This window comes from Strongylocentrotus purpuratus, unplaced genomic scaffold (genome assembly GCF_000002235.5).
Source record: "Strongylocentrotus purpuratus isolate Spur 01 unplaced genomic scaffold, Spur_5.0 spur5_scaffold_4, whole genome shotgun sequence".
NCBI classification, from domain to species: Eukaryota; Metazoa; Echinodermata; class Echinoidea; order Camarodonta; family Strongylocentrotidae; genus Strongylocentrotus; species Strongylocentrotus purpuratus.
In genome coordinates, this window is record NW_022145610.1 from 7,610,553 (window position 1) to 7,630,522 (window position 19,970).

Below are 19,970 nucleotides of genomic sequence, written 5' to 3' on the forward strand. Positions count from 1 at the left end.
CGAGTCATAAATACACATTTGGCACTGTGAATATATAACTATCGCCGGGCACTTAGAAAGAACAGCATTGAAGCTGAGGAGAATTTCCTTGGTCAACAAAAGCAGTAGCAGTAGTACCAGTAGTAGTCTAGTAGTAGTATAAGTGGTATAAGTAGTGATAATAGTAGTAGTAGTAGTAGTAGTAGTAGTAGTAGTAGTAGCCTTGTAGTAGGAGAAGTGGTATTAGTAGTAGTACTATCAGTTGTTGTACTAGTAGTTGTTGTTGCATTATTATTATTGTTAGTAGTAGTAGTAGTAGTAGTAGTAGTAGTAGTAGTATTGCTATCAGTATTATTCTCTCCCCTTACACAGAGTGATGATTTGGACGGACTGGAGTGCCCCAAGTCGAATCGAGAGAGCAAATCTAGATGGCGGGGACAGATACGTCATTGTCAACTCTAGCATCATATATCCCAATGGGTTGGCATTAAACGCTGACGGTAAGGATTACATTGAACATCAAACAATTAAAAAACAAATTAAGTGGATAATTTTGTTAATTTATTGAAATAAATATGTGTCACAAAATCATTCAAAATATTATAGTACACTACCGAATTCAGTTCAAGGACAATTACCCCGCGAGAAGATCATCCGGGCAATTAGCATCGAGAAAAATACTACCCCTCCCCCGGAAAAATTACACTTCAGGACAATTAACACCTAGGACAATTGTCCTCTTAGGACAAGAATCCTCCTTGGACAAGAATTCTCAAGGACAAATACACCAAGGACAATAACCACTAGGAAAATAAGCCCTGGACAATCACCCCTAGGACAATTACCCCTGGGACATTTGATTATCATCTAGAAAATTACCCTCCGACCAATAATACTTTAAAAAGATTATCCCCTGGATTGATGAATTAGTCAAGTTTACCGCGGACCTTGGTGATAAATAATGACCCTTATTGAGTGATGGTAAAAGCAAATGAACATGATTTCCATCCAACTGGGTTGGATTATTCTCAATATATGATACTTGTATATGTATTCATATATGTACGTGCAAGTCGTACATCAATAACAACATCGGCATTGTGAGTTTATGTGAAGAAAAAATCTACGTTTCACCATGGCGCTACACTTAAGTAACTTAACAGATGCGCTCATTCACATCCGTACATACGCAAGCAAATGAGTCCTGAGGGGATAATTAACCTCAGGGGTAATTTTTCTAAGGGGTGATTATCCTAGGGTGATCATTTTCCGAATTGTCATTTTCGGGATTGTCATTTTCCGAGGATTAATTGTCCTTGGGAGTTTTTTTCTTCAACAAATTACAAGTTGGCAATTATGATATTTTAAGTCAGATATAAAACTCTTTCATAATGAGGATAAAATTATTTTCTTGAAATATCTATTGTAAATCTTTCGAGCAGATAAGAATTTAGTTTTATCCCACTCAGAGTAAACAATAACGTATTAATGATTATGAACTGAATTAATATTTATATCAACCATCAGGGCATCGTTTCGCGAAATTGTCATGCACGCTCGCCCATATCCCATTGAACGCGTGTATTTAGATTGGGACACGTTTCAATAAGATATCGGTGAACATGTACTTATTACGGTTTCGTGAATCAATGCCTAGGTACACGGGTCTACTGGTGCGACGCTGGAACCGATAAAATCGAGTCCGTCGACCTCTGGGGCAACGACAGAATGGTTCACCTGGCGACATCGTCGATTCATCCTTACGACCTAGCAGTCGTCGACGACACTATAATATGGACGGATTGGATTTATGATGCAATTGGTGTAACTTCAACCAGCAATGGCAGCGGTTACAGTTTCTACTACCACAGCACTTTCCAAAATCCACATGGCATACATGTGTATCAAGGTTTGTATCTGATTCGCATTTCGAATACACCGTCATGAGAGTGGCTGATCCACGGGGAGGGGACATGGGGGAATCTTAAGAACACATTCCCCATATTCTGTTTAGAAATTTAATCCCATTTTGTTCAAAATATGGTGCAATAACTATAATGAAGTTAATCCAAGGTCTACCTTTTTCCTTCGTCAAACGTAATCCTAAACCCGGGTTTGGTTTAACTGAATTAGTAACAGGTGGACCGTTGGTTGAATATAGAAAACGCGTCCCCCTAAGTGTGTTCCAGAAATAAAATATATTCTCCACAGGAGGCCCCACTCAGGCTACAACTATCCTTCTTCTTTAATTCATTAACCTATTATTTTTCCTTTCGCTTTTCTTTATTCTTTATTGTTACAAAAAAGAAAAAGCACACCAAAATTGTTTAACCCCATTTGTTTTATTAGGCTTTCAAGAGAGAAAAGTTAGAATTTACAGAATGCCTAAGAGTCTCATCATGGTAGGTTTGTTAAAGCCAGGGTAATTAAATGACACATGATCATTCGTAATATACCGTAAGACACTTTCTCTGGAAGTTAATTGATGGTAGGCATACTAAATAAGTCTCTTTTGAATGTTGATAGTAAATTCACCGTGAAAGCTTTCATTATTATTTGTCTTAAATATTTGAATAAACCTTTTCTTGAAATTATAGATTAAACTAATGATTTGTCTGCTTCATTGTCCTAAGCCTCAACCCGTCATGAGCACGGTTTAAAACGAAATGCCTACTTTATTAGGTATAAATCAGAAGTTTAATGAAAAAAATTCTTTTAGCTACGTCGTGATTAATTTTGTCTCCTGTCATCATATTTTTGCAGAAGAAATGCCAACAACGACGGAAGTTTACAACCCTACTACTTACCAATCTGAACCGGGTGAGTCAAACAAATGTGGTGGGGGCACTGTGGTACATTGGTGAAGGCTCTTGACTCTCTTACAAAAGTTTCCGGGTTCGATCATTGTTCAGTGATTACATCCTTAGACCTAGCGTTTTGCCATTTGATTTCCCTCTCGATATAGTTGTATATAATGGATACCTAACACTGCTTGGGAAAATCGGGTAATACTAATTACAGGGTCACGAAAGAGATGTAATGTAACTGAAATAGTACCCTTGGTAAATAAAACCAAATCATTATTACTATCGTTATCATTAACATAAGCATTATTCTAATTATTATTAGATATATATATTATTATAAGTGTTGTTGTTGTTATCATCACATAAGGTGCTATTTTGATACCTTTCTCAAAATAATTTAATGTACTCTTTTCCTAAAGCTACGTTTAGGTTGAAGACTTTCAGCTTCATTTTTACTCCGTTCTAGCTCAATTAAAGATTGAAATGGAGTCGAACTTAATTGAAGTGGATGATACTAAGTTACGTATTTTGGTTTCGTTTTCATCCAATAATGTAGCAATACCATGAAATATTTATATATATATATATATATATATATATATATGTTTCCTCTGTTTTCTTGTGCAGGAAAAATAAACTCTTTGGTCTCAGATGACTCTTTTTCCCAAAGAAGAGATTCAGCTTTATGTTATACTTTGTTCTAGCTCAACCAAAGATTAAAATAGAGTAAAACCAAATTGAACTGAATAATACTAATTTCCATTGCTCCGAATCGATTTGAAGTGCGGCACATCTATTTGTGGAATTTGTTTGAATATCAGAAGTCTTCTTCTAAAATTAGAGATTATTCATTATTATTATTTTTTTTGTTGTTGCGGGGGGGGGGGCGAACTTCCTCTTTTTTTCACTCTCATCTTCTCTACATTTCTTTTCTTCTTTGAATGATGAACCCTCAGAATTTTGACGTCTATTATATTTTCTTTCGGATTATCAATGTTCGGCTTTATAAATTCAGAATTAATAAGCATCCCTGAAAATTCTAGACATATTTTAATTTCGTTTTAGAACCAACTACTCAAGATAACTTGACACCTCAACCAACTTGGTGGTGGTGGAATACCGATCGTAAGTCTGTCTCTGTTTTGACATTATTTTATCCTGAAATGGTCACATTACCAAGAAAACAAAACATGTACGTCTTCTCTGCTTTCTTTTGCACAAAAACAAATCCTTCGGTTACAGATGACCCGTTTTACCCCAAAGAAGGGATTCAGCTTCATGTTATAGCTTAACCAAAGATTGAAATGAAGCAAAATTAATTGAACTGAATGATACTAATTTACATTGCTTCAAATCGATCTCAAGTGCAACACATGTATTGCTCGAACTTGTTTGAATATCAGAAGTCTTGTCCTAAATTACCAGAAGTGCATTTTCCCTCTTTTTTCTTTACATTTGTTTGAGATGAACATTCGACATTCCAAATACTATTAAATTGTTTGAGACTTTCATTTTTCGGATTAAAAAAAAATTAATCAAAATTACCAAGAATCACCAACAATTCCTGACATTTTTTAATTTGTTTTTTTAGAACCAACTACTGAAGATAACAGAACCCCTCAACCAACTCGGTGGTGGTGGAATACTGATCGTAAGTCTGTCTCCGTTTTGTCATTACTTCATCCCATACGGTCGCAATGCTAAGAAAGCAAATACTTCTTTTGCACCAAAACAAATCCTTTGGTCTCAGATGACTCTTTTTCCCCAAAACAAGAGATTTAGCTACATGTTAAACATGTGGACTTTATTATAGCTTAAAGAGAAGGTTGAGTTCTGGGAAGAGGTGACAAATAATTTGTGAGCGTTATCATTCTTATTATGCAAGTGTGGAAGAACATCAGATAAGACATGTTCCCTGAACAGCATGGCTCTCCAAATGCCTTCATATTTTAAACATGTCATGTACATGTAACCAGGGGTGTCGATTTGTATCCGTGGTTGGGGGGGGGGGGATGATAGGTGCCAAAATATTTTCGGCAATGGTTCAAAGCAACCAAGAGGTAGAAGCGTGTGGCAGGTTACACCCCTCCCTTCCAGGTTATTAACTTTTTCAAGTCACCGTCAATAAAGATAACATTTCAGAGAATATGGGACCCATGTGGGCCCCACATGGGCTTGCTACCTGGGTTATTATCCTCTCAAGCGCGTAGCCAGGGTTTTATTTTAGGGGGCGGTAGTGAGCACGCGAAGCGCGCTCCCTTGCGGGGTGGGTACAGGGAGGGGGAGTTCACCCCCTCCCGCGCGGAAGCTTTGATATTTTATTACATTTTTAGAGAAAGAAGACGATTCGTTGTACCGTTCTTGACTCTTAATCCTTGTCTGAATTCAGTTCCCCCCTCCCGCGCGAAACGCGGAAGCTTTGATGTATTATTAAATTACTAGAGAAAGGAGACGATTCGTTGTACCGTTCTCGACTCTTAATCCTTGCTTGAATCAAGTTCCCCTTCCTCCGCGCATAGCGCGGAAGCTGTGACGTTTCATTAAATTACTAAAAAAAGAAGACGATTCGTCGTACCATTCTCGACTCGTAATCCTTGTCTGAATTCAGTCACCCCCTCCCGCGCGAAGCGCGGAAGCTTTGAAGTTTCATTAAATTATTAGAGAAAGAAGACGATTCGTTGTACCGTTCTCGACTCTTAATCCTTGTCTGAATTCAGTCACCCCCCTCCAGCGCGAAGCGCGGAAGCTTTGAAGTTTCATCAAATTATTAAAGAAAGAAGACGATTCGTCGTACCATTCTCGACTCTTAATCCTTTTTCTTCCTACGTCCTCTTCCTTTCTTCTTTCTCTCTTTTTTTTCGGGGGGGGGGGGCGATTCCCCTGGCTACGCGCCTGTATCCTCTCTGTCTCTCATTATCTCTCTCTCCCACTCTCTACTTCTTTTTTTTGCACTTTTGCGCTTCGCGCTTAACATTAAGCTCGTCGCTTAATGTCGCATTTGGCGCACTGCATTTCTATAATGCTGTTGATTGAATAAATTGAATAATTCCATCACTTCCTGATGAAACCGTAAGAGCGAGAATTCAATTTATTCTTGTCTCATATACGGTTGTCTCATTTACTTCGTTTTCTATTTATATATGTATGTATTATGAAAATTAGATAGCAAAATGTGTATATTGATAGTCATCTTGCGAGTAATAACCATTAACTAATCTCATCGGGCTCTCATCATTAATTTTTCTTTTAATTTTTATGTTTTTTTGTGTGGTGAATTATTGGGGGGGGGGGGGTGATTGTACAGGCCATCCCCCCCACCTAAAATATATCCCCCATCCCCCCCCCCCCGCGATCGACACCCATGCATGTAACATCGTAAAAATCCAGGGTAGGATTTTTACGCCACGTGTTCGTGTAGTCCCATATACATCTTTCTGTGTACAGTGTTTGTAACTTTAACCAAGACTACATACAAATAAAAAAAAGACTTTACCAAGACTTGGCCAAATTTCTTATCATTTTGATGATTCCAGAACCTTGAAATACACACAAATTCTTATATGCTAGATGATCAACCTTTTCTGGTCTATTCCACACCGTTTCTTTCACAATGCAATCGCATGACCAGAAATTTACTTCATCTTTAACTTAACCAAAGATTGAAATGAAGACAAATTAATTGAACTGGATGGTACTAATTTACAATACTTCACATCTATCTGAAGTGCAGCACATGTATTTTTCGAACTTGTTTGTATAAAATAATAATGTAACTTATATCGCGCCAAATCCACTCTGTGGAGTTCTCAAGAAGTCATCTCCTAAATTACCAAAAGTGCAGTTCCTTTTTTCCCCTCTTTTCTTAACATTTGTGTGAGATGAACCTTTAAAACTCCGAATACTATTAAATTGATTGAGACTATAATTTTTCAGATTCAAAGAAAAATCAAAATTACAAAGAATCCCGAAATTGACTGACATATTTCTATTTGGTTTTAGAACCAACTACTGATGATAACAGGACACCTAAAGCAACTTGGTGGTGGTGGAGTACTGATCATAAGTCTGTCTTTGTCATCCCATATGGTCACAATCCCAAGAAAGCAATACAAACATGTCTTCCCTCTTTTGCACCAATACTAAATTGTTTGGTGTCAGATGACTCCACCCCCCCCCCCCTCAAGAAGAGATTCAGCTTTTCATGTTGTTCATGTCTACTTCGTTCTCATTCAACCAAAGATTAAAATAAACAAAAATTAAATTGAACTGGATGATAATAATTTGCATTGCTCCGAATCGATTTGAAGTGTAGCACATGTTTTTCTGGAACTTGTTTGAATATCGGAAATCTTTTCCTGAATTCATACAAATTTAGGTTTTTTTTTTTTGTTGTTGGTCATTTGTATCAGATGAACCTTCAAAACTCCGAATATTATTGAATTGTTTAAGGCTATACTTTTTCGGATTTAAAGAAAATTGAACATTAACAAGCATCACTGAAAATTCCTGACGTATTTTTGTTTGGTTTTAGAACCAACTACTGAAGATAACAGGACACCTCAACCAACTCGGTGGTGGTGGAATACTGATCGTATTAAAGTCTTTCTCTGTTTTGTCATTATTTCATCCCATACGGTCGCAATGCCAAAAAAGTAATACAAATACGTCTTCTCTGCCCACTTTTGCACCAATACTAAACCTTTTGGTCTCAGATGACTCCTTTTTTTCCCAAAAGAAGGGATTCAACTTCATGTTATATATATATATATATGTGTGCTCATTTCTATCTCAACAAAGATTCAAGAGAAGTAAAGCTGAATTGAACTGACATATACTATATTAAATTGGATTTTTCAGAATTCTTCAATTTCGGATTTAAACATTTAGAATTACGAAGCATTCCTGAATATTTTGACTTTTTTCTCTTTTTTTAGAACCAACTACTGAAGATAACGGGACACCTCGACCAACTTGGTGGTGGTGGAGTACTCATCGTAAGTCTGTCTCTGGTTTGTCATAACGTCGTCTCATGCGATCACAATAGATTCAAAGGAGAATTCGTATACGAACTACCCATTTACTACTCCTGGATGGCGAGTGGAAATGTCGATTCATGCCTTGCCAAAGGACGATAGAGCCGCGGCGAAACTCGAAACGCGAACAATGTGATCCACAGTCCGGTGATGGATACACTAGACCACGATTGATCTACTGTATTGCTCTTGACACGAAATATGTAAACAATGAATGTATACGTATCCAATGCATGAAAACTAAAACGTCAAATTCGTATTAATAACCTTGATTTACCTTTAATTTTTTTGGCCAAAATACATGTATTTGTTATTTTCAGAAATGTGTGAGAAAGTTCAAAATATGTGTTCTATACGCGTTACAGAATGGCAACTTTTGGAAGTATAACAACTTATGGAGAATATATATTGACGATAACATTGGTTCCTATGTCGTTTTAACTTTATGTTTCACTTGTATTTCAGCAAACAGGTCATATTAGTGATTTAAATTGGAAAGAAATACGTGTTTAAAACGTTTTTGATTATTGTATCTCAGAACCAACGCCCGATGGCCCTGATCCTACAACAGGGTGGTGGGACACAACAGGAGAAATGCCTTATGCAGGTGGTACGTATGTCTTGTGCATTATTCATGATTATATCCAACCCAAGATTAAAGGGGATAAATGTACATAGTCGAATTCAGCTTACACTCGCTCAACACGTTGATAAAAAGTGGCTCCGATAAAGAGTGATTTTAAACAAGCTGCTCTTCTTTTAGTAACTTTTAATTTATATATTCATGGTAAATTTGCTTATCATGAAGGTGTTTACTCGCAATGTGATATGACACATTACATGAGCCGCTAGTGTTACAAGCTTTGGAACGTTTTAATGTTAAGAACGTTTTCCCCAAATGGCTGTACGTCCCATATGTCCTAAATCGCATTGCTCTTAAATCCCATCGCTCCTATGTCCCCTTCCAGGAACAATCGTGCCAGTGGTCATTTATGTCCAACTAGTCCTAACTCCCATTAAAGGACCAATCCTCGCAATGGTACAAACTCCCAAAGGTCCTATGTCTAACCGGTCCTATGTCCAATTGCAGGGCCAATTGTCACTATGCTCCAACCTCCCAACTCTCCTATGTCCTGTGTCCCATTGGCTCTATGTCAGATTGGTCTTTTATCTCATTGCCCTACACACAGTCCTAGGCCCAGTTGCTCCCATTTTCCATTGATTCCACGTCCCATTGATCCTACGATCCATTGGTCCAGCATCTTAAATGTCCTATGTCATATTGTTCTTTTGACCAAGTAGAATTGAGGGCCGATCTAATTACATAAACAGTGACTCAAATTATAGGCTAAAAGAATGAGGTGCTTTAGGATAGTACTGAAATCAATGTGTAAAACTCCTACCAAAGAAATCTTGCCAATTACCCTTATAAGTAGTCTTATAAAACAGTTGATAGGGTGAAATAGAGTCTTTTGTCATAACAGACTTGACCATTATATTATTTCCAAACAAATGTTTTACAGAAGAGAATGTGACTCTCGTTGTTGGGGTAACCCAGACCATCTCGTCTCCAAACTATCCTTCATATTACACTAACAACGTCCGCTATAATTGGTACATCACGGCTCCTTCAGATTATGAAGTTCTTGTTCAGTTTCTGGATTTCGACCTTGAAAACTATTGGGATTTTCTTACCATCGGGATTGGAGAATCGCCATCGTCTCCTGGAAGTGTTCAGCTGGCTCAGCTGTCAGGTTCTTCCCTTCCACCAGATATGAGGTCCGTATGAAGTGATGAAAATTATCTACCCTATTCTAGTCTTATATCATATAAGATATAATTCATATATCGTGTATGATATCTGCTTTCACTGTTTTATATGCGTTCTTTTAGAGATGAATTGACTCGTCTACAGTACAGCCCCTTTCTTATATATGTATCAATATTGTAGACAATTTTGTTTTAATTCAATACTGAATTATATGTGACCTTGATGTTTCGTAAGGCAGAGTTAGTTTTGCTGCGATACGATGCGCATAAAATGATTATAGATTCAAACAAAAGAAACCAACAAAAAAAGGTTCCCCCCCCCAAAAAAAAAAGACTTAACCGAGCCTGAAGATAATAAACCTACAGTTATGTTACGTTTGACCATATTTATTCTATTAATCATTTAATTACCGACATTTCAGACTTAAACGTCATTCCACATCGGCTGCTATCGACTCAAGCATTTATGCTTATGAAACTTGGCCTTTAAATTTATCTTTATTCGTTGATTTACCCCCATATTTTCATGTTTTCAATTATTTCTATGTGTTTCTTTTTGAATTGCTGTTGTAACATATTGTGTAAATCAATTTTATTATATACTGTTATTGTTGATTGAATATTTAGCTTTTTTTTTTTAAAAGGATGCAGCAACATCGGCTAAAAATAACAACAAAATATTGGATAAAAATTAAAATAAAATATGAATGTGGAAGAAAAGATATGAGTAATATTTGTTAAAGATAAAAATGACTTCTCAATACTTAATGTCCTTTATATAACCCTTAAAATGCATTTCTCGTAAATATTCTTGATGTGTTGACTCTTTTAGATTAGACGCCTCTAAAAGTTGGATGCTGTTCACCACTGATTCTTCAGTCACTAAAAGAGGATTTCAGCTCCAACTGAGTCTTTTCAATTCAACTACAGGTCTGAATAATTTATACAATAGTATGATCATGATAATGAAATTTTCCGTCCGCAAACTTACTCTGCAGAATATATTAGCATAAATGTGTGATCAAGCTAGAAAGGAATATGAAAGAAACTCTTCTCAATTTCCAGTGAAATGTAAGGTGCAAAGACACAGGGCTCTCCTTCATATACATGTTTACCCTTAATCACTATTTAGAACCAGTCACTGATGATCCCTGGGTGCCTCCAACAACATTGTGGTGGAATACTGATCGTAAGTCTGTCTTTGTCATCCCATATGGTCACAATCCCAGGAAAGCAATGCAAACATGCCTTCAATTCCTTCTTTTGCACCAATACTTAATTGTTTGGTCTCAGATGACTCCATTCCCCCCTCCCCCCAAGAAGAGATTCAGCTTCATGTTGTACGCGTCTACTTCGTTCTAGCTCAACCAAATATTAAAATGAACACACATTAAATTGAACTGGATGATAATATTTAGTATTGCTCCGTATCGATTTGAAGTGCAGCACATTTTTTTCTGGAACTTGTTTAAATATCGGAAATCTTCTCCTGAATTCATATAAATGTAGGTTTTTTTTCTCCTTTTGTTTGGTCATTTGTATGAGATGAACCTTTAAAACTTCGAGTATTATTAAATTGTTTGAGACTATCGTGTTTCGGATTTAAAGAAAATTGAAAATTAACAAGCATCACTGAAAATTCCTGACGTATTTCTATTTCGCTTTAGAACCAACTACTGAAGATAACACGACACCTCCATCAACTCGGTGGTGGTGGAATACTGATCGTAAGTCTGTCTCCGTGTTTTATCTCTTTACTTCATCCCGTACGGTCTCAATAACTTGAATGCAATACAGATGTCTTCTTTTGCACCAAAACAAATCCTTTGGTTTCAGATGACTCCTTTTTTCCCCCAAAGAAGGGATTCAGCTTCATGTTTTATATGTGCACCTCGTTTTAGCTCAACCAAAGATTCAAAAGAAGTAAAACTGAATTGAACTGACAGATACTATGTTAAATTGGATTTTCAGAATTCTTCAGTTTCGGATTTAAACATTTAGAATTCAAATTCAAATTCAAATTCAAATTCAAATTTATTTCGCAATATAAAAATCAAAATATACAAAGTAACAGTACATTTTTAACTATGTTTACAAAGGTTATATGCGGGGCTTTCCATGAAGGTTGCGAAAATCTGTGAAGTTGGATCGCCCAACAAAGCATTCCTGAATATCTTGACTTTTTTTCTCTTTTTTTAGAACCAACTACTGAAGATAACAGGACACCTCAACCAACTTGGTGGTGGTGGAGTACTCATCGTAAGTCTGTCTCTGGTTTGTCATAACGTCATCTCATGCGATCACAATAGATTCAAGGGATGAATTCCTATACGAACTACCCATTTACTACTCCTGGGTGGCGAGTGGAAATGTCGATTAATGTCTTGCCAAAGGACGATAGAGCCGCGGTGGAACTCGAAAAGCGAACAATGTGATCCACAGTCCGGTGATGGATACACTAGACCACGATTGATATCCTGTATTTCTCATGACGTGGAATATTTGAAATAAAAAGACGTGTACATAATATGTAAACAATGAATATATACGTATAAAATGCATGAAAATAGAAAACTAGAGAGAAAAAAAACTACAATGAGAACACAATTGTTTCGTCCACAAACGTTGATCACGTTGATTTGCCTATTAAGATTCATGCCGAAATACATGTATTTGTTTTTTTCAGAAATGAGTTCTAGGCGTTGCGGAATGACAACTTTTGAGAGTTCCCAAGGTTACTGAAGCATAAAAAATTGTCTAGGATAGATATTAATGATAATATTGGTTCCGATATCGTTTGAACGTTGTGTATCACTTGTATTTTAGCAAACAGTTCATGTTCGTATGACCTTTTGTCTTCAGTCTTTGAAGGTTTGTCATGAAAGGTATCAAATTTTGATTTTTAAATCATGTGATAGAGTAATTTATATTGGAAAGAAATACGTGTTTAAATGTTTATGATTATTGTATCTCAGAACCAACCCCCGATGGCCCTGATCCTACAACGGCGGGATGGTGGGACACAACAAGAGACCTACCTGTTACAGGAGGTACGTATGTCATGTAATTCTTCATGGTTAGATCTTTCACATTGTGATGTACAGTTTCTGTAAGCCCCCTAACACTTTTCGTCAAAATTCTTTAGTTTTAGATGTGAATATACTACCAATACTAAGCTACTGTAAAACTTCACATGTCCTTTTCAAGTAAAATATTAAACAAATGAGAGATACAAAATAATTTAGATTTCATCCTGGTCATTCTGGATGGTAAATTCCAGCAACGACCACTTACACTTCCCACATGTAAGCCTTACGAGGACTGTGTGTTTATGCTACAGTCTATATCCAACCTGTCTCTAAGCGAATAGCTGAGAGTATGGTGCCGTGAACCATCGGGCTGGAAGGATTCTTGCATAGGGAAGTTTATAGCATTCCTCGCAGATATTTACTCTACAATTCACTGAAAAGCATGGATAGAATACCAAGTAATATCAGACGTATATCTTTTTATGCAAGGAGAACATACTACATGTTTCTTTAAAATTTCCCTTTCCCTACCGAAATTATACATCAGCTTCAAAGGCGAAGTCATTTCATATAAACCTTTCAAAAGAAATTTAGGAGCATTAGAAATTTGTTGTATTCTTCTTTAAAATTATACCATATTTGTAATGCTATTGCAGCCTTGGAATGAGAAGTACCTCGGAATATTAAGTGACAGCGTCAAAAGTGAAGAGTGCAAAATGTACTGTTCAGCACTTGTATTGTTAAGCACTGCACTACACAGCAGCCTTGTACTCTTCAAAGAAAGAAGAGTGCACAACCTGAAAGTACAGAGCATTTTTTTCTTCAAATTTTCACTTATTACCTTGCCCCTTATTCGTTTGCAGTGCACATTCCATGACAATTTTAAAGAGTGTATGATTGTAGATAAAGCAGACGCGGATACCTAGGAAATAAATTGCTTACCAAGGTGAACTAGCGCATGCATTTGGTTTTAAAAGGTTTTAAATTGATCTAAAATATCAAACCATGTGTTTACCCCAATATTTGATCTGATTTGAATTTTTTTTTCATCTTCTTTTGAATATGCACTTTAACCTGACACTGGTTTTCGAGTACTTATAGAACGTTTATCATTAAACAGTAACATTGAATGAATATTAAACATGAGGGCTACAGCATACCCAGTGAACTAAATCTTTAGTAAGTACGGCAATTAACTTTTGTATATATCTATTCTACTCTAGGTGACTTCTGCCAAGGGTGCTGTAACTGTGGCAACATGGGAGGGTGCTATTGCGATTCTGCCTGCCAGCAACTTGGTGACTGTTGTCATGACTATGTTCAATTCTGCGGTAATGGTGCGTATCCATTTTGTTTGCGCATTCTAAACTATTCACATTAAAATATATAATAATGAAAACAATAATACACTTTATAGTGATGCTTGTAAGTGCTGTAATATTACCCTGGTTTTAGCAGAGCTGCTATGGCATTCAAAATATTGCTTCCCTACCCGGTAACCATGTTTAGTACAGGATTACCTAGTCAGAAAATATTATTTAAATGCCGCAGTAGAGTGTAGTTGAGAGTGGCAAAAACTATCCTATCGTGGAGGCATATCAGCTGGACCACGCCATTCTACAGGGATGAAGCGGTAGCATTAGTCTGGCCACACGGTTGCCGTATGATGCCCCTTCGGCCGCCTTGCGGGCACCTTGCGGCTGTATTGCGTCTGCCTTAGTATTAATTTTGTCAAAACGCTACGGCCGCCGCAGGGACGCCCTAAGGCGGCAATGCGTCATCATTTCAAAGGCCGTATGGCAGTCGCAGATGTTCTGTCTTCACAAATTCAAAATACGTCTTGCGGCTACCCTAACATATGTGACCGCTACCGTATGTGCCCGTGGGAAAGCTGCGGCGGTCCTATAATTGCTATTGGCCGTAGATATTTTAGACCGTACGGCCGCTGCGGCAAATGTGACCTAGGCATAAGCACGATTACGTATTTATTTAACTGCGGCAGCCCGTTATAACGCCCCCCGCCCCCCCCCCCCATACGGAGGGATACCATGCGTGTTACCAAAATGTCCGGTAAAGGGGTACTTTTCACGCACCAAAGTCCGGCTCGTACATACACAAAAAAAGACTTTACACACCGGACTTAGGCGAGGCGTCAAAAATAAATATACCAGCCAGCGGCAGCTAACTGCACTTGTGCGTCCTGGCTGCATTTTTTAAATTAGCTCAGCCGGCTACCGCTGGCGGTAGGAAATTGCATTCAAAAGCATGCGCCGGCTGCCGCCTTTCGAATGGAAACCGAGCCTCAGATCCCAGCCTGGCGCAAGCCGGCTGGGCTAATAAAAGAAAAATAATTGCCCCAGCCAGGCTTCGGCCGTAATTGCAGCCTCGATGCGCCAATACGTGAGGCGGCAGCCTGCTGGTATCGATATTTTTGACGCCTCGCCTTAGGGAGTATCTTCGAAAGGAGGGAACATGCATATGCGTACCCTAAAAAACACCGGGTTAGAACGTAGGTCTACGATACCGAGAAGATCGATTACGCAAACCTTCGGACCCAAGTGAACGTTTATTTTTAGGAATTCTCCGACTTATTAATTGTCAGAAGGTCCAAAATGTAACACAACCATTTAAAAATTATGAAGAAGAAAAAAATGCTAAAAGTCCGATTTTTTTTGTCTTACTCTAAATGGTCTCTTGAATTTTTTTTTTCTTTTTCCAACGGATAACTTTAATGTAGATGGCGGTCACAGGCCCCCTTTTTATGGACGCACCCGTTAGAAGATACTAAGACTTGGGACATCAAGCCCAATAGAAAGACATCGTGCGTCAACACTAATCAAAAGAGAACGATTTAATTCTGTGTACATCATGTAGAAATGAAATGAAGTTTATGAAATTTATAAGGATGAATAGTTTTATTGCACTTGACCTGCGAAGTTTACGTGACAGACTCTTAAGTTTAGTTTCCGCTTCTATAAATTCATCCTTTTATATTTTACAATGGTGTATCTTCATCTTTCAGAAGCAATAGATATATTTTGTATTCATCATTATGATCAATAATATCATTATCATTTCTTTTTAATAAATTTTCTTAATATAGGTATAATTTTCATTATAATGTTTTCAATATTTTGTGTATCTTTATTATTGTTATTTTTATTATCATTATCATCATCATTATTACCTCTGGGCCATGTTGATGCCATTCTCTTAACTGAAATCATTTCCTAAAGCCATGTATAGGTTCATTAAATACTTCGTTCTAGCTCAACCAAAATTCTAATAAATTAGAACTGAATTGAACTTAAAGGGATAGTTGAGTTCTGTTTTCAGGCCGCAAATGCCTTCAAAGTGCATGATTATTGCTCTTATTCTTATTTATGACATTTCTAGTGCCCTTTTATGACCTAAATTTGCTATGAGGGTAACGTTAGACCCCAAAATGTGTGAAATTTAGCCAATACGATCATACCGATTCAGCTCCACTTTAAAAAATACGTTAACCGTTAATTAATTAATTAATAATAACAATACATGGGCCGGCTGGTTGTGCGTTACATAAACGACGCGAAAAAGCCAACAAAAAAGCCAACATCAGCATTGGCTGAAATACTACGTAAAAGGCGCTATTTCGTTTTTTAACGGCTTTTTCAAATTATCGAATAGAAATCGTTATATTTATGGATATTTCAGCCGTCTCTAAACCAATGTTGATCAAACAAAGATGATTTTGTCATTTAAATTGTATGTTCTTTCAAATTTGACACTCAGTTTTTCATTATCTCACACGAAATTATTTTGTTAAGTGCCCTCTGCAACAGAACTCAACAATCCCTTTAATGACATTGAAATAAATTGAGGCGACGTTATGTGAATAACATGACATATATCCGTGACGTTTGAATATCATAAGTCTTCTGAAATTACAAAATGATATATTTTTGTTCCTTTGGTGGAATGAGGAACCGTCAGAATTCTGAACACTATTAAATTGTTTCTGAGCATCAATTTTAGGATAAAAAAATAGAAATAACAATCATCCCTGAAAATTCTTTTTGCCATTTTATTTCATTTTAGCATCAACGACTCCAGATTACAATACGCATCGTAAGTCTTTCTCTGTTTTGTCATTACTTCACCCCAAACGGTCGCAAAACCATGAAGGCAATACAAATAAATTGTGTGTACCAATACTAAGTCCCTCGGTCTCAAATGCCTCTTCTTGGAGCCATTTATGGGTTAAAGAGATTTGTATCCAAATTATGGATCCCGCCATTGCTTAGATCAGCGTTTTTCAACCGGGGTGCCACCGCACTTGGGTATCCGCAAGATCTCCTTAGGGGTGCCACCAGAGAAATTGATGTGTAGTTAAAATTAGATTTAGAAAAAGCAGCAAGTTTGTACACATATTTAAAACCGTTATGTAATTTCATGAGGAAATTACCTTTTTAAGATAACAAATTGTAGGTTACCCATCATTGTAGTTTACCCACCAAGAAAACAATACATGTTTGTCTTCTCTGCCTTCTTTTGCACCAAAACAAATCCTTCGGTTACAGATCCCCCATTTCCCCCCTAAGAAGGGATTCAGCTTCATGTTATAGATGTGTACTTTATCATACCTTAACTAAAGATTGAAATGAAGAAAATTTGATTGAAGTGGATGATACTAATTTACATTGCTTCAAATCATCAGAGGTGTAGTTCTTTTTTTTTTCCTTCATCTTTTTTCTTTATCTTTGTTTGAGATGAACCTTCGAAATATCGAATATTATAAAATTGTTTGAGACTTACATTTTGCGGGAAGAAAACACAAAAAAAATACCAAGAATCAACGAAAATTCCTGAAGTATTTTTATTTGGTTTTCGAACCAACTACTGAAGATAACAGAACACCTCAACCAACTCGGTGGTGGTGGAATACTGATCGTAAGTCTGTCTTTGTCATCCTATATGGTCACAATACCAAGAAAGCAATACAAATATGCCTTCTCTGCCTTCTTTTGCACCAATACTAAATTGTTTGGTCTCAGCTGACTCCTCCCCCCCCCCCTCCAAAAAAAAGAAAAAAAAAAAAAAAAGAAAGAAAAAAAAAAAAGAGATTCAGCTTCATGTTATACATGTCTACTTCGTTCTAGCTCAACCAAAGATTGAAATGAAGAACAATCTAATTGAACTGAATGATACTGGTTTAAATTGTAAGAAATTAATTTGAAGTGCAAATACTGACAAAACTAGGTGAATAGGATTTTCAGAATTCTTCAGTTTCGGATTAAAACATTTAGATTACGAAGCATTCCTGAATATCTTGACTTTTTTCTTCTTTTTTAGAACCAACTACTGAAGATAACAGGACACCTCGACCAACTTGGTGGTGGAGTACTATTCGTAAGTCTGTCTCTGTTTTGTCATTACTTCATCCCATGCGATCCCAATAGATTCAAGGAATACATTCCTATACCAATTATCCAATTACTACATCTGGGTGGAGAGTCGAGATGTCGACTCAAAACGCGAATACAGTCCGGTGATGGATACACTAGACCACGTCTGATCTACTGTATTGCTCTTGACACGAAATATGTAAACAATGAATATATATATACGTTTTAAATGCATGACAACTAAAACCTCAAACTTGTATTAGTAACCTTGCTCTACCTGTAAAAATTATTGCCCAAATACATGTAATTGTTATTTTCAGACATTTTTTAGAAAGTTGAAATTATGTGTTCTAGGCGTGAATGGCAACTATTGGAAGTATAAGATTCCAAGGTTACTGAAGCATAACAATTTATGGAGAATAGATATTAATGATAACATTGCTTCCTATATCGTTTAAACTTTGTGTATCACTTGTATTTCAGCAAACTGGTCATATTAGTGATTTAAATTGGAAAGAAATACCTGTTTAAAACGTTTTTGATTATTGTACCTCAGAACCAACCCCCGATGTCCCTGATCCTACAACAACGGGGTGGTGGGACTCAACAACGGGGTGGTGGGACATGCCTTTTGTAGGAGGTACGTATGTCTTGTGCATTATTCATGATTATATCCATCTCAAGATTAAAGGGGATAAATGTACATAGCCGTATTCAGCTTACACTCGCTCAACACGTTGAGAAAAAGTGGCTCCGATAAAGAGTGATTTTAAACAAGCTGCTCTTTTTTATGTACTTTTAATTGATATATTCATGGTAAATTTGCTTATCATTAAGATGTTTACTCGCACTGTAATGTGACACCATACATGAGCCGCGAGTGTAACAAGCTGCGGAACGTTTTAATGTTAAGAACGTTTTGCCCCAATCGGTTTACGTCCCATATGTCCTAAATCGCATTGCTCCTAAATCCCATCGCTCCTATGTTCCCTTCCAGGAACAATCGTGCCAGTGGTCCTATATGTCCAACTAGTCCTACCTCCCATTACAGGACCAATCCTCGCAATGGTACAAACTCCCAAAGGTCCTACTGTATGTCTAACCGGTCCTATGTCCAATTGCAGGGCCAATTGTCACTATGGTCCAACCTACCAACTCTCCTATGTCCTGTGTCCCATAGGCTCTATGTCAGATTGGTCCTTTATATCATTGCCCTACATCTTATCAGTCCTAGGCCCAGTTGCTCTCATGTTCCATTGATTCCACGTCCCTCGATCCTACGTTCCATGGTCTAGCGTCTTAAAGGTCCTGTACAACTACTATCATTTTATTTCGACCAAGTAGAATTCAGGGCCGATATAATTACATAAACAGTTACTCAAAGTATAGGCTATAGTTCTAAAGCATAAGGTGATTTAGGATAGTACTGCAATCAATGTGTGAAATTCATACAAAAGAAATTATTTTCCTAATAAGTAGTGTCATAAAACAGTTGATAGGGTGAAATAGAGTCTTTTGTTATAATTGATCTGTATAGAGATGACCAATGTATTATCTCCAAACACGTATCTTACAGAAGAAAATGTGACTCTCGTTGTTGGGATTACCCAGACCATGTCGTCTCCAAACTATCCTTCAAATTACCCGAACAACGTGCGCTATCATTGGTATATCACGGCTCCTTCAGGCTACGATGTTCTTGTTCAGTTTATGGCTTTCGAACTTGAAAGTGATTATGATTATCTTAGAATCGGGATTGGAGAATCGCCATTGTCTCCTGGAAGTGTTCAGCTGGCTAAGCTGTCAGGTTCTTCCCTTCCACCAGATATGAGGTCCGTATGAAGTGATGAAAATTATCTACCCTATTCTAGTCTTATATCATATAAGATATAATTCATATATCGTGTATGATATCTGCTTTCACTGTTTTATATGCGTTCTGTCTTTTAGAGATAAATTGACTCG

At 37.1% G+C, this 19,970-nt stretch overlaps 1 protein-coding gene across 1 annotated transcript in view; it reads left to right on the forward strand.

Moving 5' to 3' along the window:
• Positions 1–19,970, forward strand: part of LOC100888203 (deleted in malignant brain tumors 1 protein) — a 52,701-nt gene that overhangs the window by 9,290 nt on the left and 23,441 nt on the right. The window contains exons 6-24 of the mRNA XM_030998003.1: positions 352–479; positions 1,637–1,888; positions 2,743–2,799; positions 3,852–3,911; positions 4,378–4,437; positions 7,318–7,377; positions 7,721–7,780; positions 8,358–8,429; positions 9,343–9,598; positions 10,422–10,519; positions 10,722–10,778; positions 11,257–11,316; positions 11,789–11,848; positions 12,565–12,639; positions 13,842–13,955; positions 16,699–16,728; positions 17,953–18,009; positions 18,562–18,645; positions 19,582–19,837. Coding sequence (XP_030853863.1) covers positions 352–479; positions 1,637–1,888; positions 2,743–2,799; positions 3,852–3,911; positions 4,378–4,437; positions 7,318–7,377; positions 7,721–7,780; positions 8,358–8,429; positions 9,343–9,598; positions 10,422–10,519; positions 10,722–10,778; positions 11,257–11,316; positions 11,789–11,848; positions 12,565–12,639; positions 13,842–13,955; positions 16,699–16,728; positions 17,953–18,009; positions 18,562–18,645; positions 19,582–19,837 — 1,896 coding nt within the window. The remainder of the gene's footprint in view (positions 1–351; positions 480–1,636; positions 1,889–2,742; positions 2,800–3,851; positions 3,912–4,377; positions 4,438–7,317; positions 7,378–7,720; positions 7,781–8,357; positions 8,430–9,342; positions 9,599–10,421; positions 10,520–10,721; positions 10,779–11,256; positions 11,317–11,788; positions 11,849–12,564; positions 12,640–13,841; positions 13,956–16,698; positions 16,729–17,952; positions 18,010–18,561; positions 18,646–19,581; positions 19,838–19,970) is intronic.